Source organism: Harpia harpyja, chromosome 16, assembly GCF_026419915.1.
Source record: "Harpia harpyja isolate bHarHar1 chromosome 16, bHarHar1 primary haplotype, whole genome shotgun sequence".
Lineage (NCBI taxonomy): Eukaryota > Metazoa > Chordata > Aves > Accipitriformes > Accipitridae > Harpia > Harpia harpyja.
This window is the reverse complement of record NC_068955.1, coordinates 13,373,945-13,398,929: the sequence shown is the minus strand read 5'-3', so window position 1 is coordinate 13,398,929 and position 24,985 is coordinate 13,373,945. Positions and strand designations below refer to the sequence as shown.

At 45.5% G+C, this 24,985-nt stretch overlaps 1 protein-coding gene across 1 annotated transcript in view; it reads right to left on the bottom strand.

The window, feature by feature from the left end:
- Window positions 1-2,108: 2,108 nt before the first annotated feature.
- PNPLA2 (patatin like phospholipase domain containing 2) overlaps window positions 2,109-24,985 on the bottom strand; it is a 36,683-nt gene continuing 13,806 nt past the window's right edge. Inside the window, exons 2-9 of the mRNA XM_052811754.1 lie at window positions 13,685-13,917; window positions 13,436-13,501; window positions 9,207-9,416; window positions 8,201-8,261; window positions 7,090-7,257; window positions 6,505-6,637; window positions 5,582-5,704; window positions 2,109-4,732 (exon numbers count right to left, since the gene is read on the bottom strand). Coding sequence (XP_052667714.1) covers window positions 4,468-4,732; window positions 5,582-5,704; window positions 6,505-6,637; window positions 7,090-7,257; window positions 8,201-8,261; window positions 9,207-9,416; window positions 13,436-13,501; window positions 13,685-13,917 — 1,259 coding nt within the window. The 3' untranslated portion in view covers window positions 2,109-4,467. The remainder of the gene's footprint in view (window positions 4,733-5,581; window positions 5,705-6,504; window positions 6,638-7,089; window positions 7,258-8,200; window positions 8,262-9,206; window positions 9,417-13,435; window positions 13,502-13,684; window positions 13,918-24,985) is intronic.

Below are 24,985 nucleotides of genomic sequence, written 5' to 3'. Positions count from 1 at the left end.
GACGTGGCAGCCAGGTGAGGTGGTCCATTCTCTCATTGATTTAAGGGGAAGACGGAAACAAAGCTTGAGAAAACTGTTGGGAAGGCCCTCTGACTTTGGCAACGCTCAGCCCTGCCACCCGCCACATCTAGCATGAGTTTAGCAGAAATGGACCCCTAAGGGAAACACGCACAAGGAGTTTCAGGTATTTCTCCCACAACCACTTTGGTGAAAGCAAGAGCTCTTCTCTCAGAGGAGAGAGTGAATTACTAGATTCATTTTTTAAAATGGACAAAACCACTGGGGAATACACAATATGTACTAGGGACAAACCAGTGCTGGCAGACAGCAGATTCTCTTTTATTCTCTGATCTGAGTGTTGCAGGTACACATCCCTCCAAGAAGTCACAAGAAAACAATTCCTAGGTCCTATAGATAGTGGTCAGAAGTGAAGTATTTTCTCCTACCCCTTGAAAATCAGCTTGCAACAGTATTAACAGTATGGCAGGCAGCAAACCACACCCAACATAGCACACGAATTGTGGCTTACAGAGCATGCCATAGATACAGACTGTTGCACACAACCTAAAACAACTCTACAGTGCTGTACAGGTTAGGGGCTGGTTAGATGCACAAGAAGTTCACCATAACCCTTGTTAAAAGCAGCAGTAGTATCACAGGAAGGAGAAAAAAAAAGTGGATTCCTGAATGCACAGACCCTTTATGTGAAACAGTGGAAACAGCAAGGGTTGGGACTCTTGCAGAGTTCAAGTGAGTGCAAGGACAGTTGGACATGGACTGCAAGATGAACTTTTGGTCCAGGAACCTGACCTCTCAACTACCATGTACTGGAGAGCAGAAAGGCCCTGGCAACTACCCGCTGGGCTGCCCAGCCACACATTTTGCTGAAGGGACTGACTGCTACAGATGATTACCTTGTTCCTATGAACTTGACAAGTGTAGATTAATCAGCAACTGCTGCCCAGAAGATAACGCATGCCATGAGGTATACATAGAACAAAGGCTTGAAGAACTCCAGTTAGCACTATCACAATAAATCCCTCCATATCCAATCCAGAGCCTATCACAAGGTTTCCAGGGATTTCAAAGTGGAGTCTAATGTAAATAAGGCAGCACTGCATAACAAAAAGCTATTTTCAAAAGCAGCCACAGCCCTTTTTCTGCATCAGAGGGCAAGATGATCTTCCCTGCTTTCTTCATGCATTGCAGTGTGATAAATGAGCAGCAAGAATTTCAAGCAAATGCATGAAACTTCTCTTAAGGAAGAGAAGGGTAGTTTGAGGTGTTTTTGACAGATCTGCAGTTTCTTCATCAGAGCTTAACTCTATAAAGCCAACAAGCTATCACACAACAGCCATTGCATCACTTGGGGAATAATCACAGGCAAATAAAGGGTTAATACGGAGTGGTGCTTTCCCAGTATCCCTTCATACCCTGCAAATTAGCATAGGGAAAAGAGGAGTTTCCTCCCTGAAGAGTTAGACCTTTATATTTAAAGCCAGGCTTTGGTCTGTGGTTACAGTTATAAGTGTACAAAAGCTTCTCTTTGAGAGGTTAATATAATAAACTAAACGACAGATGAGGTGAAACACAGAATGAAACTCTTTTTCAGGCCTTTTATCAGGCCTTTTATCAGGCACAGCATTTAGTCTCTTGAAATGCGTGGACCAGAACCAGCAAGCCTTCTGGATCAGAGCACTGGAAGACAGTGGCACCAGCCCAGTCAGTTCTGATGCAAAAGGAGAACAGAGGAGATACAGGGGATAAGGGTGCCAAGCTGCAATTTCTTAGTGCACTCTGTTGCCAAGAGAATTTTGTTTCGTAGTTTAGTGGTTTACATAATCACTCAGTGGTTTTACAGTCCAGGAAGAAGGGATAAGAAACAGCTGCATCATTTTCTCCACCCATATATTAACACAAACAAGGCAGAGTCAAAAGGGCTACAGCTTCTAAGCACAAGATTTTCCTTATCCAGCTTTGCCCCTCAAAGATGTTTTGCTTCTGGATGAAATGCCTTCACTTCTTGCCATTAAATACCTATATATTCTTGCCAATTGCTCTGTGTGCATTAGGGACAAGAGAGACCCATTTGGCAAACTAGGCAGCCGTGCACGTGCCACTGCCCCAAAGAAGGTTGCCGAAAGCAGTGGAAGAAAAGAAATCCCACACCAAACCTGAAAATAAACACCTTTTCTCAACTCCAATTTTCATTAAATTCATCCTGCTCCTACTACCTGACAGTAGCTTGTTGCTGGTTCACTTCAATTAGAGTTATATCCATCTAGCAGTAAGCTTTTCCTGCAGGCTTTAGACAATCACAGGATTGACTTGTTTTATAATCCAATATTCCTATTCTGGTTTCAGAATCCTCCTATTTTTTATCTTCCTGTAGTGACTTCCCTGTTCCCTAATTGTCTTAACTATGTGAAGCTTAAGACTAAATCTGACTGCATTAAGTGCAGGCCTGCTTCATAAGCTATGCAGGCCCTTGTGTTACATAGGTGATACTCTTAAGTCACAAGTTCGTATTTGCACTGGTGTCTCCCCAACAGTCAGTTAGCACCACAGCTGCCCAGTCTATTGCCTCCCAGCTTGCAACAGCCACCACAGGAAAGTCCTGATGCTTATCACAGTCTCCACCACAAACACTCAAACCCATGCCCAGTGCACAATTGCACTGGTAGGAAGCAGCACCCACCACCTCACCTACACTGCTCATGCAGATGCAATCAAGCAGATTCACTACATTCTCCAGCTACTAGTAGAACTTCTGGGGTTATTTTCCCTTTCTAAATCAAAGGTGCAAAAGAGTCGATTATAAATCACTATTCCATGTATAGGCTATGTAATCAGCTTCAGCAGCTGTCCTGCTCCCCAGCAAAGACAGCATATGTTTGCTTTGGCCAGTTGCATGCTGTTTGTACTAGGAGAGGTAGAAGATGCCTCATGCAGCTAGACACGCTGCAGAAAAAGATACCAGGAGCTGGTTTTCTGTCATAGTGCAAGGACTTAAGCTTAAGTACATGCAACTCCCGCAGGAAGCCATGTCTCACCCTGTGAAGAACAGAGAGTTCATGCCTCTGCACAGCAAGTCACAACCAGACCACTGACAAGGCAGTACCTTACAAGGCACAGTCCTGCCCTGCTACAAACCCACTAGCTCTGATCTTTTAAGGGACAAGACAAACGTAGCCAGTTCCACGTGGGCTGCATGTGCACCACCACTCCTAACTTCACTTCCACTTCTGATGTTCCTGCTATTGCCAGCTGCAGAGGTGTACCTGTGAGCCACAACATGAGACAGGCAAGCTGTGAGGCTGGTATACCTACAAGCCTAAATCCTTCTCACTCCAAAGCCTCAACATCCAAAGTCTTTGAGCAAAAGACAGAGCCAAGCCCGAGTTTGGCAGGAGATCCCTTTTGTATCACCCACTTGGAATTTCCTTCAGTTGGACAGTCCCTTAAGGCACAAAGCCCAAGCCCTGTCAGAGGCAGCCACTTCCCCAGCACTTGCTGGGACACTCCACCACAAGCCACTCAAAATAACATGCCCTGCACAATCTCACCTTCCTACAAGCACTTCACATTGCTTCAGCTGCTAAGCTGATCCCGAGATAGTCAGGCTGAGCTTTTCCAGGGCAACCCCACACTAATTCCATTCACACCGACAGGAATGGGGCCTCAAATTCCACGTTTCCCTGGAAAAAAAAAAATCTGTCTAAATTACTTCTCTAAATAGGCTTAATGACTTACTTAACACTCAGAGTTCAAGCTGCAGCAGTGCCATGAGGACAAAAATAAAAAAGGGAGAGACCGTGACAACATGAATCAGGATAAATACATAACTTTTCTACATTTCTGCAGTCCCAGTGCAGTCTGCAGCAGGGCCAGCTCCAGCTTCCAGTGGGGATGCAGTTAAGGGACAGAGGAAAGGACATGGCTTCAGCAAAGAATGAAGTCAAGAGGAGATTTGGAAGCCATGAGAAAAACTGGTTTGGCAAGAGGCTACTTCATCTTTCAGTAGCACAAAGAGCTAAGGGATATCAGATGATTTAAGAAAAAACAAGACTAATGCTCTAAAAAACAAAGGAAGCTAAAAGCTGTATGAACGTGAGAGCATCATCTACGTCCTGATTATTTGGTGGTAAAAAGCCAACAGCAATTCAAAGTGCATTATTTGGGAGAGCCCAGCTGGGTCAGCATCAGCCTGGACATGGGCAATGGCCAGGCCTCAACACAAGTCTAGAGCAAGGTATCAGCCCATGTGTGTCTTTGAGCACAGAGATCCCCTGCCTGGCCCAGCAGGCAACAAATGGCTACAGTCAATTCCACCAGTCTCCATCCCAGGGAAATCCCCTTTGCAGCATATTCAGGAGCACAGGGCAGCCCGCTGCTGAGAGATGAGACTGGTCCTACCCTACATCCACTCCCCTTCCCACCCACCCTTATCCCCTCACGGCAGCAGGCTCAGAAGAGTGGCAGGCACTCTTTCGCACAGTCTAGAGGTGGAAGCTTTATCTGAAACCCTTCCCGAGGGAAGAGAGAGGCCTGCATGTCCACATTGATGCAGAGTAAGCCCAGCATGAGCTGGCGCTGGTACTCCTCCCACTTCATCATGACATCAGAGAGGGAACGGTTGCTTCTCATCCACATAGGCAGTGCTTCACCACAGGCCGATGTAGAAGAAATGGGCAGGCTCTGGGGCCCTCCAAGCTCCAGGTGATAGTAAAGCCTGAAAGGCAAACACATGCAAAGAATCAGCACATGGGAAGACTTGAGCAGGTCACAAGACCAGAGCTCCAGAACCATAGAGCTATTTTGCTCTACCACTGACTGCATGACCTTAGTCAGAAGTCTCTGTGTGTGCCTGTCTTCCCCCCTCACATTTCTTGATTATTCAGACCATGAGCTCTCGTGGGTAAGAATCACCCCCTTGTACTAGGATCCAAATCACAGCTGGGACCTTCTGCCTACTACTGTAATACAGTTTCCTATCCTCATCCAAGCAATACAGTCTTGCCTCAGCCTCAAGCCATGGCCGACTGCAGGGAGTTCAGTTCAGAAGCCCGGGCATGCACACAGACCCAAAGCACTGTCTCATTTGGAAACCCTCTGGTGTTTCCTGGCCACCCTAGTGCCTCCCCACCCTAAACCAGGCCTAGATCTCGAGGCAGAAAAGGTCACTTGAACATAAATACCTCTTGGAAGGAACTTTTAGGGGACCCTGGGGCAGCAAATGCCAGACAGACAAGCACCTCTGTCTTCTACAGGGAAGATGGATGGAATAAGCTAGCATATTGTTTTAATTAGACCTACATCTTCTGCCCTATTGCTGTAGTAACAGCTTCATTACAGGGTCTGCCCTGTAATGGAAAGAAGGAAGGAGACCATGTGCTGAGTCTATCCAAGGAAGCCAAGAGACCATGGACCAGATTTGCATTTTAGGCTGGGCAGTAAATCCTTCTGGTCAATTTGTGCCTTATTTGCTCTGCTCCAGTGGAGTAGAGTCTGTAGAAGTCAAAGGTGAAAGGGGAAATGGAGGGCTCCTCCAGAACAGTGCTGTGGAGGAAAGCAGCCATACCTGGCTGAAAGATGGCTGCCCAGTTTCTTCTTGGCTTTCTTCACAAGATAGTTGCAGATTTCAGTTATCTGCTCCCTCATCCATCTAATATCCTCAGGGATATCTGGGAGCCATTCCAGCAACCTGGGAAGAGATAGGTGACAACCATTAGTTGGGCCACACAAAGTATAGGATTAAAAGAATGCTAGTTTTACCTCCTATCAATGGTTACTCATTATTTTTGGTGACAAATGCATTAAAAGCCTTTTATACTACCATTCACAGAATTAAGGGGGAGAAGCTGTGAAGGTCGAGAACAGCCCAGGAACTTATCTTTACATTTTGTGTCTGCACTTTCCATACTTCTCATCCATTTTCAGATTTGGAAAGTGTTTTTCCCTAAGCCTTTCTATCACAAGCTATCTCCTTCCAGAAACTTTTCATAGAGTACTTCATACTAAGAACAAGTCTGACAGACCTGTCTTCCCAGCCGTGTAAGTGTAGAGCTGGAAATGGCTGGGACTACTCTACCCCTCGCTCCAGAGGGGAACCACCTCTTGTGTGGTTTCTTGCTTTCATCCCTGCACTCCCAGTTCAGAAGTCTCTCTCCAGGCTCCAAAATTTATCACCATTTTCTAGGGCGAGTTCCAGCACACAGCCATCTTCCTTCAAGCTGGAAGTACTGGCTGTAGCTAAATGACACATGAAGGTAGGAAAAGTTTTGAGTTGGGTTTTGGGTTTGGTTTTGTGTTTTTTGGGTTTTGTTTTGGTTTTTTTTTTTTTTTTCATATGTATGTTAAGTGGCAGGAACTCTTTCCCCAGGAACTCTGGTACTGCAGAGTTAGAGAAGATCCTACTCTCTGTCCATTCATGCTCCACCAGCTACATCAAACACTTCACTGCACTGGGAAGAACACCACTGAGGGAACCAGCTGAAGGCCTACCTGACAGTGAAGGAAACTGCAGACTCCAGGGGCAGCATATAGGGGACCATCATTGCTGTGGCAACACGTATAGGCAGCATGTTGGTGATGCCAGTCAAGAAACTTCTTCTTTCGGCACAAGCCTCCAGAAGAGCTGAAGACAGAAGAGAACATGGCTGAATCCCCCCAATGGAACTATCCCTTCTTCCTTGCCATACTCCAGAAGTTACCCAGCCTGAGGTGTTCCCTCTCCACCTTCCACTTCTTAAGGAAGTCTTGCTCAGGGTAGCAATTCTCAGAGCACAGCTGAGAACAGCAGCTTTTAGCTTTATCAGACTCCGAAAGGAGTAAGCAACAAGATCCCCTGCTCTCCTTACCATGCAGAACACTGTCAAATGAGTCAAACTCTCCAAATTCAACCTCCACAGGGCAAGCCACAACTTTACCTAAGAGGCCCCAACTCCATCTAACCATCAGCGGGTGCCAGTTCAATCCCTGGGTATGGCCAAGCCCAGCCACAAGCAATACCCACACATCCCAGTAATCCTCTGAAGCAGACCAGGTAGCACAGGAAGATTGCCTGGGCTCTCTCCCTTTGGTTCATACCTTGGTTCAGTCTGGGAGGCAAGTGTTCGAAGATGTGCTCTTCAACAACAGCAAGGGCAGTATTGTCCTCTAGTTGGTCCTCATCTTCTGTTTCTTCCTCTTTCTTCTCTCCTGGGGGTGCTTCTATGGCAAGGAGAGGACGGGCAGGACTTGGACGATGAAGGAGACCTGAGAAGAGAAGTCATACCATAAGGATGATACAAACTAGCTGCCCTGCCTTGCCTGGCCTTTATAGTGTTAGTCCTCACTTCACCCTAACCCCCCTCAGACAGACAGACATCATACCCAGTCTCTTTAGCTTACATCTATTGTAATGCTTACCACAATGAGTTAGAAACCTTGCTGCTTTAAGATCATCCTCTCTTTCTCCACCAGAAATCCCAACTTTTCCCCTTTAAGTACAGCAGGGTGCTGTTTGGAAGTGTTTTGTTGCTATAAGCTACCAGTCACCAATCTTGCAGGCAAGATTTCCCTCCTGCAGCTTAATCCACAAACACAGCTGCATGACTGCTCTTATCCCAGTAAGGTATGCACCACAAAGCAAACAAATATGCTTGATCTGCTGTAAATTGACACTAGATGGCATCAAACACACACTCAACCTGCTATAACAGTTGGAGGCAAGAAAGTCCAGGGCTTGCAGGTAGAAGAGAGTGAAACAGTAGTGTCAAACTGCTAGGCACTGGGGGCTGCTGAGGGCGTGCCTGCACTCTGCACTGCTGCTACACATTAGACATACCCTAGCTGCACATAAAAAGGAGCAGGGTATCTGCAGGATATCCAAATGGCACTGGTGCCTAACAACTGTGTTGGTGTAGCACTGAGCACGTGCAAAGTAGCTTCAACACTCAGTTGTGCCAAAACAACCACTCTGGTATCAGAGTGGTTAGAGTCCTTCTGCATTGCACTAGAAAGGTGTCCACTCCACCTCTGCTTCCTGAAGTGCTAAAATAGACTTATTAATGGAAATTCCATATTCTGATATCTGAGGCACAGCTCAACTCTGCCCGTCTGCCTTTCATATGCACCATTGACTATCCTCAAAGCCAAGGCACCAAGCCTGGCACAGAAGAGGCAACTCAGTGCACCCTACAAACACCCAGTGCCTTACCATTCTTCTTCAGGAAGTGTAGTGCATCCCGATAGCCCTGCTTGCACATATCCCGCAGCACCTGTGGGCAGAGGAAGACAAGAGCAAGTAATTTGGAGATTGTCTGGCTGAGCAGAGCAAACACCCAGCTCAATGCTGGCTTTCAAGGAATTCTCCTGACTCCTGAGCTATCCCAAGGACAAGTCTCATCCTTGCCAGCTCTTCCCAGGCTTTGAGCAGGAATGGGAGGTATAACATGAATATATTGGATATGGGAATCCCAGTATAATTCAGACTGGAAGGGACACAACACCTGGAATCCTACGTAAGTACAGGCTTAGACTTGCAGCCACCTCATTTCCCCATCTAGAAGCGATGCTGCTGTGGGCAGCCTTCAGATAGTCACTCTGACAAGCAGCCCACAGTACTTCCCAGCAGATGCCACGAAGGGCCACTGCATTTGCAGATAAAGCCAGCTAAGACTAGAGAGGCGGCAGGAAAAAACTTTTCCAAATAATTCAACTCATGAATGCATGCTTATTATGCCCAAATGCCAGGGCTATCTGAGGCTGCATTTGCTCAGAAGCATGCAAAGCTGTTTGCAGTGCCACCGGCTTCATTGGCACTTTTTAGGAGACAGTCACTGGCTGCAGGCTGGCAGTTCCATCCTGACCTTAAAACACTGAAGAGCACATTAGTTCTGATCGCTGATACATCCTTGTTTACAAGTAAGCCTGACTTCCTGGCAAACGCTACTCTAGAGAGAGCGACAAGGGAATACTTTCCAAGCAACTGCTACCACCTAAATTCCAGATATCCCAGTAGCAAAAGAAAACCAAGCCACCTATATAACCTTGTGCTGATGGTCAAGGTTTGCCACGTCACTGGCTTGATAATGTCAAGGTTAAAAGACAGACAAACAAGAGATACAAAACTTAAAGTGTCTGGAATCTTCTTCTGCTAAAGCGCACAGTATAGCCAGTGCCTATCTACTGTCCCCAAGTTCTGGTGCTGTCAGGAAACTCACCTGCGGCTCCGGAGGAAACAGGGCCTTTGAGAGGCGGTAGAGGTTGCGAAGGTTGAACTGGATGCTTGTATTGGTGACTCTCAGCTCATGCATGTTTGTGGAACTGTCCCGTGGACAGATATCACTCTCTCCTGAGAATGGAGAGACTGTGATTGTGTTTTTCAGCTCATATCGTGGCAAGTTGTCAGAAATCCCTCCGTCAACATATCTCTGAAATCAAAACAAATGAAGCACTCTTCATTCTCGTAACTGATCAAGCGTCTTTTTTACTCTGTGTCCCTGTTCATATTCGTGCCAGCAACTTCAGAAGAGAATGGAGTACATCCACCAGCACTGGAGGAGTCAAAAACAGTGATAGCACAGCTGTGTTGTCTATAATCCCCCTTTCTTCCTACGGTCAAGTGTGTTGGTCACAAATGTTCAATGAGAAAGGCATATTCACTTGTGTGACTGCTGACTTACATCTCCTATGGGGTTTGACTGCTGTCCAATTAAATAATGACACACCAACAACCACCTGCAGTGCAAATTAGCACTGATCTAAGCTATCACACTGTGACATTGTGCCATTTTTCACTTGTGTTTAAAATGAATAAGCTCAGACACGAGTCCCACTGGCAGAGGGTTTGCTACCTACGAGTAAAACCAGCTGATTTGTTGCTATCAAGCAGCAAGCCCAAACACATGCATACACATTTGGAATCTACTTGCTGTGGTGTGGTAACAGAGCACAAGGGACTTGGGTTTTGCTCTTAACGGGCACCTTCTTATCAGAGAATGTTCTGTACCTACATACCATAAACACATTTGCATTACCCTTGCAGGAAGGGCAACCCCAGTAGCATGTACTCAATTCAAAGTACTTGTTGGAATACCATAATTGCACGAGGAGCTGAGCAAGACAATCCCTATCCCAGGCCTTTGGCAGAGTAAGCAACATGCAGAAGATAAAAGGAAGGGGATGTTGGTCATGCCAAAAGAGCGGGAAGTTTGAGACCTTTGCAGAGCAACTCAAGCTCTTGTGAACCTCAGTTACAGAAGAGTCCTGCTGATTTTGTACCAGGTTTGATCCTGCCATTTGCTGCCTGGAATCCCTCCTTTTGGATGGGTTCAAATGCAAATCATCATACAGGAGCTACACAGCCCCATAAGCAGCAGCTGTAACATCTTTCAGCTCTCTGCTGGGTGATGAGCTGAGCTGGCAGAGGCTGAACCCAGGCAGAGCATGGAAATGCTGATTGGAAGAGGAAGTACTCCATTCTGTGTCATGCTTTGCCTTGTCTCATAAGCAGACTGACCACTGATATTGGTCTTTGCTGCACAATGCCTAGGAAAAGGCCAGCTGCTTTGCCTGGAGGGTGCTTGGCACTTTGTTCTCTTGCTCTGGATGGCAAACAGGCAGAGACCTCTTCAAGCAGCTTCTCTGAGCCTGGGGAACAGTTCATAGGCTCTTGGGCTGAAAGCAATCAAATCCAGCTATAAGAGTCCAGCTCCCATTGAGGCAACAGGGTCAGAGGGGACTGCATAGCAGGTTTCTTGGGGGCAAACTAAACCTCAGGGCTACCTCTGTGTACAGCCTACAGGTTCAAGGGAGATGGCTTGTGATTACAGTTGTAGGCTACAGCAGCAGTAACTCATAGCACAGGGGATTTTATCCTCATGTCAGGCCTTGTTCATCAAACACAGTATCAAGATAGACATAGAGACTCCTGCACCACCTCAATTTGGGCAGTGAAGAAAGCAGAAGGATGGGATAGATTAAACTCAAGGAGAAGTACACCCTCTCGGAAACAGTAACATTCAGCTTGCTTACAGGATGCTTTCTAGACAACAGAGGTGCCAAAAATCAATTAAACCCTCACCCCTTTTAAAGTGGGCATCAGTTTTCCCTAAGCCAAAAGCAACCATAGCAAACTGTCATTGTCATCATCTCCCCAAAGCTGCTCCACTGAAAGCCAGACTAGGCACAGCTAGAGCTGGAGACGTCTGGCTGACTCCCTCTGCAAGGATGAGATCATGACAGGCTGAGTGGGAAGAGAACAGAGCAAAGCAGGCAGGACCAGCTTTGTTTAAAGAAGATGGAGGTAAGTGTTTTGGCCACTTAAATAAGACAACACTAGTTTTGCGGTAAGGATGCAAAAACATATGTTTTCCTGAGGGTGGCAGCATGAGTGCATGGATGCCATTAGAAAGGCTTAACTACAACAAAGCTGACAGGCAAAGCCTTCTCACTGCATGGAAATCTAGGAATACACGTGCAGACCCCGCTCTCTGGTCCACCATTCCCCAAGCCAATGCCAATTACCATTCCTTACTCAAGATCAGCTGCCACTTCTCTGGATTTGCCTGAACCTCCACCAACCCGAGCCTAACCACTCTCCAACCTCCTGCAAAGCCCCTAACAGCACAGAGACACAGGCTGCAGCCACCAGCTGCCTGGAGGCTTGAGCAGCAGCAGCTTTTGGGGATGGTTCATGGACTGGGGTAATTTCTGGGGTGCCCAGTTCCATTCCCTTATCGTGTCCCCCTGTGCACAGGGCCCCTCACTCACATGAACTGACAATTAGCTTGTTGACCCTTGTTAGGGGTTTATCTCACCCACGTGCTGCAGACAGTTCACAGCTAGAGCATGTGTTGACAGCATTATTGACCGTTCCATTTCTCGGCATTTGAGAATCCTTTTTTTTTTTAGCTCCTCCCACCCATCTTCTTCATCCACTCCATGGGGCTACCAGAGCTAAGAGAAGTGAACACTGGAAAAAGATTAGCAGGAAGGCAGAATATGGATTTTACACCTTGCACACAGTCATATTGCCTTGAAAACTGGTCCTCACACCAGGCCTGTCAGTCTGTCCTGTGGCAAATGGTCATCACAGGCATGCTAGGAAGCATGCAGTCCTGTTTCAAAACCTTTTCCTAGGCTCATATCCAACCTAATTTAACATCTCCCCTTGCCAGCCCCCCCTTCAGAGACAAAGAGCCATGGTTTTCTAGGGAAGGGGTAGGAATTAATTTCCTCGTGTCATATATTCCCTCTCCACCTTTCCCCATGAGAAATCTTGACATGAGAAGTCATCCCTCAAGTGTGCCAGGGCAGCTACACATTCCAGAAACCCTACATAGTACACAGTTTTGGAATTTTGAGATTTTGCCTCATCCACACTGACCTCAACTAGCCCCAAAGATGTGTCAGGCAAGAGCTACTGCTATGCTCCCACCAGCTGTGGGACCAAAACCCTGCCTGCAGTTGCTGAGCAAATGCCAAACAATTACTGATTCTGTCACTTCTCTGAAGGGCTGGACAATGGACATTTATTCTAGGTCACTTCCCTGCCCAACATGCTTGCACAAGGCAAAACCAGCCAAGTTGTGTATTATGCAGGAGCAAAACTGACCTCACTTTTAGGACACAGGTAGCAGTGGAAGCAGATTTGATGCTGTGCTCTGACAGACTGAGGAATCTTGGTCAGGTCACTTACGGGAAACCAGGACACACATACATTAATAGCGGTTCTCCCTCTCCCTTTTGACTATTTAGTCTGCAAACAAACTGCCTTTTAACATGTGCATTAACCTATGCAGCACAAGGGGAGACCAAGCTCAACTGAGGCCCTTAAGCATGACTGCAATATTCAGAGACACTCCAGGTCTGCACAGCTTTCACATGTTTTCATTTCTAACATGCAAACACAGAAGGGAGAAATTGCTCTGGACAGGATGTTAAAGAAAGCTCTAGCAGGCAGCAGAACATTATTCTCAGAGGAAGGACAGGAAGAACTCCATGGAAAAGAGGTCCGATATCAGCACCCCTAGTTAAAACCCTGCAGAAAGCATCAGGCACATGGGAGAGGGACTACACTCATGATTTCTATTCTGGACCCAAGTTCTCTCCACATACAGAGGGTTGGAGCCTCAGTGATGGAGAACATTGTACCAAGCAGCCAGGAGAACCATTTGCTAAGTCAGCCAGCACTTGCCCAGATTGCTATATATTACTATCATGTTAAATCCTCTAGTCTTCGGGACTTTTACAGCCAACTGCAGGCAGCAGTGGAAATAAGACACATCCACTGTTGGAAGTTGTTTATTTGGGAATTTCTTGTGCCTCTTCAGGCTAATTGCTGCCAGCAGACCGGCAAGAAGACTGCCAAAATTGAGTAGCAGCATTTCTGCCTTCTTATTCATTAGTGCATTATTTAATGAAGGAGCATCTTAAGAGTCTTACTTACCACTCCACGCAAGGTTGGAGGTATCAGCCCACAGTAGACAGGGATAAAGGTGCTGCAGACACAAGCCTGAGGGAGAAAGAGATCCAGAATGTAAGAAGAGATCAAAGCCCACTGAACCTACTACTCTTCTTGCAACACCACACTGGCACGTGCTGACAATTATACTCTAGTACTAAGGATATCAGAGACTAAGGCAAAACAAAGCTGCATGCAGTTCCTGCATAGCCCTCTGCAGCAAGTTCCATTCACCTGGATCAGCTCCTCCTTGGAATTGAAGTCTGACAGTATCACATTTTCTCCATCAGAGACCCGTGTCAGGGAAATACCCAAACGTCCCGCTGCAACCTCATGCCCATTCTCTGGCACAGTCTTGGACAGGCAGATCCGAATGATCTTCACCAAGTTGAAAGATGGGTGGAGTGGGCCCAAGAACCTCTTCCGGGCTTCTTTTGACACTCGAATAATGCTGGCACCAGCCTCACCTGCAACGAGAGAAAGAAAAATGCACCTAGCAAAACCAGCCTTCTCCTTTATAAATAAGGCATAGAAAAGCCTCATTCACAGCTTTACTCAAAGGTTTCTCCCCACTGGCTGATATATAACTCAAGATGAGAGGCTAATATGAGCAGTGTTACAGAAGTCACGGAAGTTAGCTGTCTTGGCCCTCATACTCCCCCACTGCAAAGAGCTACCCTCATCTTACATATGTTTTATAAAGTCAAGGAAGATCACAGGCATCTGGCTAAGGCCTCACACTTTTTCTTAATCCTGTTTCACTGGCCAGTGCAGGGCTGGTGAAAACACAGACTAACAAAGAAAACAAGGGAGATGTTTTAACGGCTTTGAGCTTATGGCTAAATCCACTTCAAAACATCTTCCACTAAAACTTTTCTAGTAAGCATCTTCTTCTTTCTGACATGAAAAAAAGTCATCTGCCTGCAAGCAAAAGTGCCAGTAAACAGGAATGACAGTGCTTTCCAGCTAAGTGATCCCAGCTCTGCTGTGAATGTCAGCCACATCTCAGGTGAGCAAGACAGACACTACGCTCCATTAGGGAATAAGGGAATTAGTGCCTCCTGCAGAGTCTTTGGTGTCTTGTCCCTTCCGTGTCCAATTCCACAGCACTAAACTAGGCCCTGATGGCAAGCACAACTCATGAAGGCATGTCTGCTTTACCCTTGCACACAGTGACCCAGCTGGGTTTGGAGGAGAGGAGACATCCCATCTGCGCAAAAGGGAAGGCATCTGCTAAGCCCATTATCTCACCGTCACTAGGAGCCAAATCTGGCAAGAACATCAGAGCTCTCCAGTGGGAAAGGGGGGATGGAAGAAAACAAAACAAAAACATCAACCCAAGCCAAAGCCTCAGTGCCCAGCATGCTGCCCTTTGCACACACTGCCTGCTGCTTCTGTATGCATCTCCTAGCCATGGTGAGATACAAGTCAACAGTTCCTCTAAGTACCAGCCAATCGCTGCACTCCCAGGGGCATGTGGAATATGCATGCAAGAAGAATGTGAGGGGAAGAATTAAAGAAACCAGGAGAAAAGAGACATGCTTTCACAAATTCAGACTTCTCTCCAATCAAACTGAAGTTCAGTTCCTGGAGAAAGATGAAAGACTATCACAGTTCAAGCCAACTGGAAATCCCTCCATTTTGCTCTCCCACCCAGTCCTGCAACTGCAGAAAGGAGGCAGCAGAATGAAAGAACCCAAGTTAGACCTGGGTTAACAAATATAATGAAGATAAGAGCAACAACACTCTCAATGCTATGTTGACACATCCAACTCTTTTGCAATACATGTGTGCCAGTGACATGTTTCCCATCAACACAGCCTGGGAATGCGATTCTGTGCTTAGGAAACCCATCAACACCAGTAGCTCAAGTACACACAGAACCGGACCCTTGGAACATGACCAGAGGCTCTGGGGTCAGGATTTTAGGCACTGTGAGGTAGCAACTTAGGAGAAAATCCAAGTTCCCCCCTCTGAAGCAATTTTTAGCACTATAATCCCAGTCTTTTGCTCTGTCCTAGAGCAATGTTTAGCAGTCTAATTCTGATCTTACTTACTCAATTAGCAGTAAGCCATTGAGCCCAGCCTGTTCCAGATAGTAGCCACATGGTTCAACATCCTTCCCAACAAGAAGGAAGTCAGCCTCACAGAAATTACATTTTATCAGCACGATGACATTAGCACTCATAGTGTTCCCTAAGACGCTTTCACATCTGACCAGGGGAGGAAAGACACACAAAGAAATTGCAACAGAGCCAAAAACCATATGAATCCCAGCCCAGCACCTTGGCCACACGACCCCAGGAAACTCCACTGCACTGAGTGCATTGCAGGGAGTTGCTGGCTTAGCTGAAAAATACAGTAGCGGGGTGGGTGTCAAGTTTGCAGCTCACCCTGTGTGCAAACACCATGCTGGGGGTGTGTGGATGTCACCCAAGAGATGGTGCTTAGAGAACGATGCTTCCAGACTTGGCATTTCAGTGTGCAGAAAGATTTGACAGCAGTACTGAAGACAACTGCAATTAAATTGAGCTTGTGATTGAGCTAAAATGTGAGCTGGAAGTTTTTTAAGAAAAACAAAACACTGAAGTCCTAACTATGCCAAGAAATAGATCATCTCAGCATTTGAGGGGAGAGTTCAGTTGCAGCTGCCTGCTCTATCACCATTTCACAGCCAAGAAGACAAAATAAGAATTATTGCTCATTAGTAATTTCATTCTTTGAATACTTTCTGGGTGTTTGTTGTTTTGGGGTTGGTTTTTTTTTTTTTTATACATGTGTGCATACATACATACACACAGGAGCTTCTGAGATATTTCAATTTAAGGGCACGTGTGATTCTGTTGGACTTGCTGGCTGCCTTGTACCAAAGCTGAGTGCAGAACAGCTCTGTGGGAAGAAAGGGGCACAGGGTGATATGCAGCACCACCAGCTTTCTTGGAAATAAGGCTAGCTGAGAGTTCAGCCAAAGGATTCAGATTTACATAGCTAGTTCCATGACAGATGGCAAGTCCTCTTGGAAATACATTTGGGAGGAGAGAGAAGAGGTGAGATGTTTTAATTTTGTTACTACTAGAAGTGCTATTCCAGGAAAACCAGCTCAAATTCTGCTCGCAGCCTGCCAGAGGGAGCAGCTGAATGAGAGGTGGTCAAGAGAGATGAGTCCTACGGGGGTCAGCCACAAGCTGTCAATTATTACTAGGACTAGTCCAGTGCCAATTCCAGTCCACAGAAAAGTTTCCCATGGTTTTTGACAGATCTGGTGATTCAGGACACAGGATCATGTGAAAAAGCTAAATTAAGTTCCTCTTCCCTTATTGAAGTATGTACCAAGGGGCAGAGACAATCCCTAATAGTTGGTATTGCTTGCTGGGAAAACATTTCATTCTTCTCCCACCAACCACTTAATTCAACACTTCTCCCTATACAGATTTTCTAAGTCAATATTCCTCTAAAAATTATATTAATATGTGGAATATTCCATTTTCATTAGAAAAGCCATATCCCCCTTCTTCCCTGCCCCCACCACTGCCCCAGTGGGTGGTGTTATACATGAACCCGAGTACTGCAGGGCCATCGTCCTTATCTGAATTTCAGTTGTGATGACGCAAAGGAGCATCAGACAGCTGTGTCCTGAAAACACCCCAACGTGTCCCTTGCCAGACAAGGGAGACTAGCTGCTCCACCTCTGCTGGTTCATCCTGTGATCCTTCTGCAGTGGCTACAAGGGGCAAGTTACTGTTACCCATGGGAAAAGACCTGAAGGCAGCTGCTAGTTTGCATTTCATTTTTAAGCTATGTCAAGCCAGCTTCACATTAGCATATTGACATAGCAAGATCATTCCCTTAAAGAACTGGCTTTCACCCCCACCAGTCATGCTCGACTCTAAAATAACCCAGTATCTAAGTCTTTGCTGCCTTGCATCCCCTAAACTACCCTTCTCTAACGTGAAAAGCATTCAAGCAGCATATGCTATTTATAACTGTATACAAACACCTCCAGCCACAGCAGCCTGCTGCTACTCTGCCTCTAGAAAAGGAGAAGAGCTGAAGATCAATCACCTAAAACTGATGTTAGCCAGGCTGCTTGGAAGACGCTTAAGCACAGCTAAGAGCTCTGAGATGAAACAGAAAGGCCACTTCAAGCCTGTGCAGTGCATAAGGATGAGGACCATCGCAAAGGTTAAACACCCTATGGCAGGAGGGGTGATGAGTGGGGAAGAAGAGCCTCTTCAGACCTGCATCTTCAGCAGCAGGGCTTTTGCACCAAGGGCACCATGATGCTCTCCTGTTGACGTTAGACCACACTGATATTCATTTGCCAGCCAGCAAAAGGACAGTTGACCAATAAAGTATTTCAAGTGGGAAAAAAAAGCCTAAGACAAACAAAAATAGGAGCAGAGCAGGCTGAGGAGGGAGGCAGGCATTCTGGACATTCCACCCAGCAGCTCCTGTGACTGCGGCTCACCCATGACACTGCAGCTCCCTCTGGAAGAGCTCCATATCAGCACAAAGATCACCCTCTGTGCCAGGGACATTCCTGCTCCCTGGCTACTGCAGCAGTAAACAGGATGCAAGCTTAAAAGAAAGGCTCTCCAACAGGGATGGAGAACAGAGGATGGCACAGACAGTTGATGGATGTAGGGACAGCATCTCCTGTCCCTGCTGGTAGGAGGCATGGACAGAGAGGTCACACCCGGACTGCAGATGCCATACCTTACCTGGACTAATGGGGCAGGCTCGGAACTGTGCAGATCCTCGCTAAACCTGCTTCTCATTCAACACCGACAAAAACTCCAATGGACTCCTTCCTGCACATCAGCAACACAGGAGGCACCGCTCCTCTCTCTCCTCAGTCCCAACCTCCAGCTCCAGACTGGCCACACACACCAATACCAAAAGCTTTGAAAGGAAGCCAGCTAGCAGAAGGAAGTGCAGGTGCTTTTGACATTCCTTCAGCACCTTGAGAGCCCAATGCTTTTTTAGTTTGGGATGGCATGACCAAGCTATTTTGACTGCAAGATTTTCAGGACAGGAGCCAGCTCCTGTGTACTGTAACCAGGGACCTCATTCTGGAGCTGCTTAAATTCTGCTTAGCTATCTGTTCAAGCGATGTTTGTGTGATACTCAGCACAGATGCTCCCTGCAAGAGTCCCTCACTACAATCATCACACTTTGCTTTCAACTCAGATGGTTGCTGAGCATCACTAGCGTTCTCGTGTCTTCCATTGGTAGATCCCAGTCCAGATCTGGATTTAGGAATAGGATGAGTCAGAAGGAATTTACTAGCATGATCTCCCTCAAGGTTAATTTAGATTGGTTGCCTGTCCCTTGCTATTTCAGCTGTTGCTGTACCTCATCCATGGAAGAGCTAAAAGCCAGTCTCTAATGATGAGCATGGGTTTCAGGAGAGCTTTCCCATTTTCTTCCTGGGCACAAATCCCCAAGCTGCTGCAGCTCAGCACACACAGCTCCTGCACCTGCCTTTCTCCAAATATTGAGAGTAAGCAATGCACATGCTTTTCCTGCCTGGCCCTCCCCAGGAGATGATACAGTCCTAATTATAACACAGTCCTGTCAACAGCCCAAAAACTTAAAGCTGTAAACAAGAGGCACCGAAAGAAAAGTTTGCAAGCTGACACCTAGAAAATAATTAACAGAGAACTTTACTGGATGTTTCCTCACAGGTAGCCAGAAACTGCCCGTTCGTTCATCCCAAGGAGCAGTGCATAGCAACATGCCAGTGACCCAAGGACAACCCCAATTCTTGTACACAGTGACCTCAGTTTGTGAAAGACTCCACTGCTTGGCTGGACTTCTGTTCCTCTTCCCACACTCACACTAAAGCAACCTGGTTTCCACTCGTTGTCCCAAGAGAGCAAGAACCAGACAGACCTTCAGCTGACCTAAGCTGAACAAAGGCCGACTTGTCCTGAATAGGAACCTGACCCAAGATGTTCTCCGACTGCCTATCAGTGAGGCCGGATGGATGTCAAAGGGGGGCTCAAAGACAAATTCGTGCCAGCAGGAAATAAAGTGAGAGTGAGGTCTTATGATCTGCCCTTATAAGACATTTTCAGGTGATAGGTGTACCCCACAGCTAGTGACAGCTCTTTAATTTCAGTGTGAAAACCTGGACAGATGCCTAAAAGCATTGAGTGTGGAAAGGATGCCTATCCCTCACTTGCCAGGAGTTGTATAACTCCCACTATTTAACACAAAGAAAATCCGCCCATTTTTAAACATTTGAGGCTGGGGGATGGCAGCTGGCAGTGGAGCCTTTAAAGGCAACAATTCTTTTCACATCTGTGCAAATCTTCCTGTAAGCCAGTAATATTGAAAAATTCCATGTACCAGAACAAGCTGTTCTTCTGGGACTTCCCTAATTCTTGTTGTTCTGAGGTATATTTAATTTATATTTATTTTAAGGTTTTCACTCAATCCTTCTCTCCTACTATTTTGCCATCAGATAAGAAACAGCTCAGCTGACTTGGCTCCAGATAAGAGATACAGGAAGGAAGCTTTTCTTTTCTTTTTGGTGATACATAGGTAGAAAACACAACTCACCACACAACACACACCCACTCAGTCTGCAGACAGCCCTACTGCTCAACCAGCTGTTGCCTGTGGCAGGTAACCCTTCCCAACAGGGGCTCTGTGCAGGGATTTAACCCCTAAGCTCAACAAACAAATGATTTTGCAAAACAGATTTCTTAGAAAGCCTGGCCACCGGCTGTAAATAACAATCTTTTTCCCCCTTTGCTGAAAGGTGAGGAGCACTGATACACACCGTAATGGAGTAACTCCTAGGGATTCCTATCAGACTATGGTAAGCAACACCTATTCTGACCTTACAGGTGGGGCAGGTGGAAACACCAAGAGGAAAAGACAGCTTTTCAAGTAGGGCCAGCTCTCACAGCCAGAGGCAGATGCTGAAGGAAGGGCTCAGCCCATAACACTTTCTGGCTCAGATTCTTCAGTACTGAGCATTGCAAAGTCTAGACACAAACAGTGCCAAGACACAGCCTGCAGCAAGAGAGCTAAATAAATCCAGATCACCTGCAACTGTGATTCAAAGGACATTGACTCAATAGTTAATTTTAACTATTAAGTAGGTATTCTTTATTAGCAGCGCTGGTTGCACGGGGGATCGCTCCACCTATCGTGCACACCGTTAGGCTTTAGTGTACAGACTAAATACAGAGCATTCATGTATATGCATTAGATTTCCGAGAAACACGTTACATATTCATCCTCTTTCCGAGAAGTCATTAACATATTATAATGTTCGTTACGCATGCGTGTTAAGGCCTCTGGTGGTCTTTCGGACGTCCTCTGGTGGTCTTCGCTAGTCTTCCTCACGGTGTCCGCTATTTGACCTTTCTCTTAAAGCATGCGCAGTGTGGGTCATCCCAGGTGGTTTATCTCTTTTCTCCCAGTTAGCTGACCCTGGCCAGTTTTAATCACGAAGCTCAGCAGAACTCAAGGTTTCTTATCTCTTTGTGCCTACTGTTAACAAAGCTCAAGGTTTTCTTACATACCAAAGGGTTTAAACTTGCCTAGGCGAACATAAATCGAGGGATACAAAGATACAAAACACAAAAACAGGATGAAAGGACACCACCACAGTCAGTAGATTACACATACAGGCCTCAATTATTAACAATTAATATAATTGTTTATAACAGTCTCTTGAGTCTCCACATCATTCCCCCCTTTTCTTTATACCTTTGCAAATTCTTTTGCAATCATATAATTCCGTTATTTTCAAGAGACCGAGCGAAATATTTCCCAGTTTCTACTTGATGTTTAATTTTATTCCGCTTCCAATTCTCATAGCTCTCGGTGGTGTTCTGGCTACACCACATGAAACACTTAAGCATTACGCATACTATTATCCCTAAGGCTATGAGAATTATAAATGTTATGAATATTTGCTTTAACCATTTAAAGTTCGGTAGCCATGAGGTTAATTTATCCCATAATTCCTGAAATCCCCATGAAGTGTCATCCTTTGCTATTTCATGTAGTATTTTGGTCTGTTTCCAAATTTCTTCTAAGTCAGTGGATATCCTTCCACTTTGATCCACATACATGCAACAACTCGTGTTTATAACTGTACATACTCCACCCTGCGAGGCCAATAATAGATCTAATGCCATTCTATTTTGTTGTACAATTTGAGATAAACTGGATATCTCCAATTGTTGGGCTTTTATTACATCAATTGTTTTATTTTCAAGATTCTCTATTACTGCTGAAATATTAACTATGGCTTTTTCTAGCTCACTTACTCCCAGCCATGGAAGGAACCATCGGACAAAGCTGTGAAAGGCAGTAGGTCTCCTTACTAAAGGATTTTCAACTTCTCGTCTAAACCTGTGAAAGTGTGTTCGCACCCATCCTTTTGGTGGAGAACTGTGTATAGTCATATTCGGTACTACAGCTCCCAGAGTACATGTTCCCATCCAATTCTTTGGTAAAACTTTCCGGGCAGTGTCATTGCATAGCCAGTACCATCCTTTTCCCTCTGGCACTGGCCATGCTGTAGTATTAACGGAAGTTGAAGTTCCAATATCTATAGTTTTATTACAAACTGTGTGATTCCCTACATACGTCCCATTAACGCAGTCAAGTTTTCCGAGTCCTTTAGGTGGATTACACCTCTGTACACACGTGCAATAAGGCTCCTGGGCCTTAGGACTAGTTATTTCTAATTTCTGAACTTCGTCATTGCCAGTATACCATGTGGTACTTTCCCAAAGAGTGGCCCAGGAGTGGTTACTTGGTATCGGGATGCCAATCAGCGAGATCCCTTTTCCACCATATTCTGGCATGTGAGTACATATCCAACAATCAGTTCTGTTCAGAATTTGGGAAACGTTTTGTGTCAAGGAGAAATGTGAGTTCGAGTTCCACCGAGCTTCATTTGGACCAAGTAATAACTCAGTTATTATCATGATCTGGAAAATCGCAGACCTGTGGGTCCTGTAGAGGTGACCGTCCATGGCCTCTCAGGTGCTTTCTTCACTCTCGAATAGTGAATCCAAGCCAGCTGTTCCTTGATCTTAATGGCAGTGAAGGTCGTCAGTAACACTTGATAGGGGCCATCCCATTTCTCCTCCAGGGGTTGTCCTGAAAAGATCTTTACATATACATAGTCACCTGGTTTAAAGGGATGAATTGGTTGATCTAATCCTCTAGCCCTGGTTCCCAAAATCTGTTTATTTATATTTTCTAATTGTTTTTGGAGGGATATCATGTAGTCATACAAATGTCCTGTACCTAGTTGGGTTAAATCCTCCCCTGTAAATTGGGACTGATATGGTCTTCCATACAATATTTCAAAGGGACTTAGGTTTTCCTTGGTTTTTGGTTTTACTCTTATTCTAAGTAACGCCAGGGGGAGAGATTGGGGCCAGGTTAGATTGGCCTCCTGACCAATTTTCGCTATTTGTTGTTTAATTAAATGATTCATTTTTTCAACCTGTCCGCTTGCTTGAGGCCTATATGGGGTATGTAGTTGCCAATCTATCTTCAAGGTTTTGCTCACCTGCTGTACTACTTTGGCACAAAAATGAGGGCCTCGATCGGAAGATATTGTTGCTGGAATTCCAAAACGAGGAATGATTTCATTCAACAATATCTTAGTTACTTCCCTTGCTTTGTTTGTTCGGCAGGGGAAGGCCTCTGGCCAGCCTGAAAATGTGTCAGCCATGACTAACAAGTATCGGTACCCCCCTTTTCTTGGGAGTTCCGAAAAATCAATTTGCCACTGTTGTCCTGGATAATTCCCTTTACCAATTATTCCTAACTTTACTTTATTCGCCACATTAGGGTCATTACGTAAACAAATTTCACACTATTGAGATATTTGTTTCACCATTGTATACAGATTGCGTCCTATTAATTTCTGATTTAAGCTCTTGTACAAAGTATCTGCTCCCCAATGCGTCTTATTGTGTTCAGTTAAAACTGTTGTCCATATTAAATTGGATGGTATTACTATACGATTATCCGCTAAACGAACCCATCCATCTGACTCTAGTTTACCTTCCAAATCTTCAATTAATTTTAGATCTTCTTTTGAATAATTTGGTTTTTGATTTGTACTTACAGTTTGGATTTTACCGTCTGGTATTAAGGATAATGTTTCTGCTTTCGCTTCTTCTGCCACCCGCCTAGCCTCATAATCTGCCAGTCGATTTCCAATTTCTGGATCTGTGTTTCCTTTCTGATGTCCTCGACAATGCATGATCGCTACCTTTTCTGGTTGCTTTACAGCCTCTAATAGCTTTAAGATTTCTTCTGCATGTTTTATTTGTTTTCCTTGAGCAGTTAGCAATCCTCGTTCTTTCCAAATTGCACCGTGAGCATGAACTACTCCAAATGCATATTTAGAATCTGTCCAAATGTTAATCTTTTTACCTTTTGCCAATTCCAATGCTCGGGTGAGGGCAATTATCTCCGCCTTCTGGGCTGAAGTCCCAGGAGGTAAAGACTTAGATTCAATTACCTGTTGGGTGGTTGTGATTGCGTATCCTGCTTTACGTTGTCCCTGCTTTATAAAACTACTCCCGTCGGTATACCAGGAGTTTTCAGCATCCTCCAGAGGTTCTTCTTTGAGGTCTGGTCGACTGGAATATATAGCTTCTACTGTTTCTATGCAATCATGTATCACTGGTTCATTCAGAGTCCCACTAAGAAAAGAGGCTGGATTGACAATGTTAGTAACCACAATTTCTACATCATCTTGTTCTATCAATACTGCTTGGTACTTTAAGAATCTCTGGGGCGAGAGCCAATGGCTTCCTTTTTGTTCTAAGACCGTTGAAACTGTATGAGAGACCAGCACTGTTATTTTCTGTCCCATGGTAAACTTTCGGGCTTCTTGAATATTGATAACAACTGCTGCGACAGCTCGAAGGCAACCAGGCCATCCTCTGCTCACCTCGTCCAGTTGTTTGGAGAAATAAGCTACTGCCCGTTTATAGGGACCAAGTCTTTGTGCTAGTACTCCCAAGGCTATTCCTTGTCTTTCATGAGAGAACAGCCAAAATGGTTTTGAAACATCCGGCAGTCCAAGAGCAGGAGCTCTCATTAACTCTCGTTTGAGCTGTTTAAATGCATTTCGTGTTTCCCCAGTCCAAATTAATTTTGACTGGTTTTTCTTTATCAGCTCATATAATGGCTTTACCAATAATCCATAATTATGTATCCAAAGGCGACACCAACCTGTCATCCCTAAGAAGGTCCGCAGCTCTTTCACCGTCTGGGGTTCCGGAGTTTGGCAAATGGCCTCTTTTCGTTCAGTCCCAAGTTCCCGTTGTCCTCCCGAGATTACGAGTCCCAAGTAGGTCACGTGTTGCTGGACTAATTGAGCTTTCTGTTGAGAGACTCGATATCCACTCAAACCCAAAAAATTAAGAAGATTCACAGTCCATTGAATACAACTTTCTCTGGTTTCAGTAGCTATTAAGAGATCATCTACATACTGTAACAAAACCCCTTCATTATCCGGAGGTACCCAAGTTT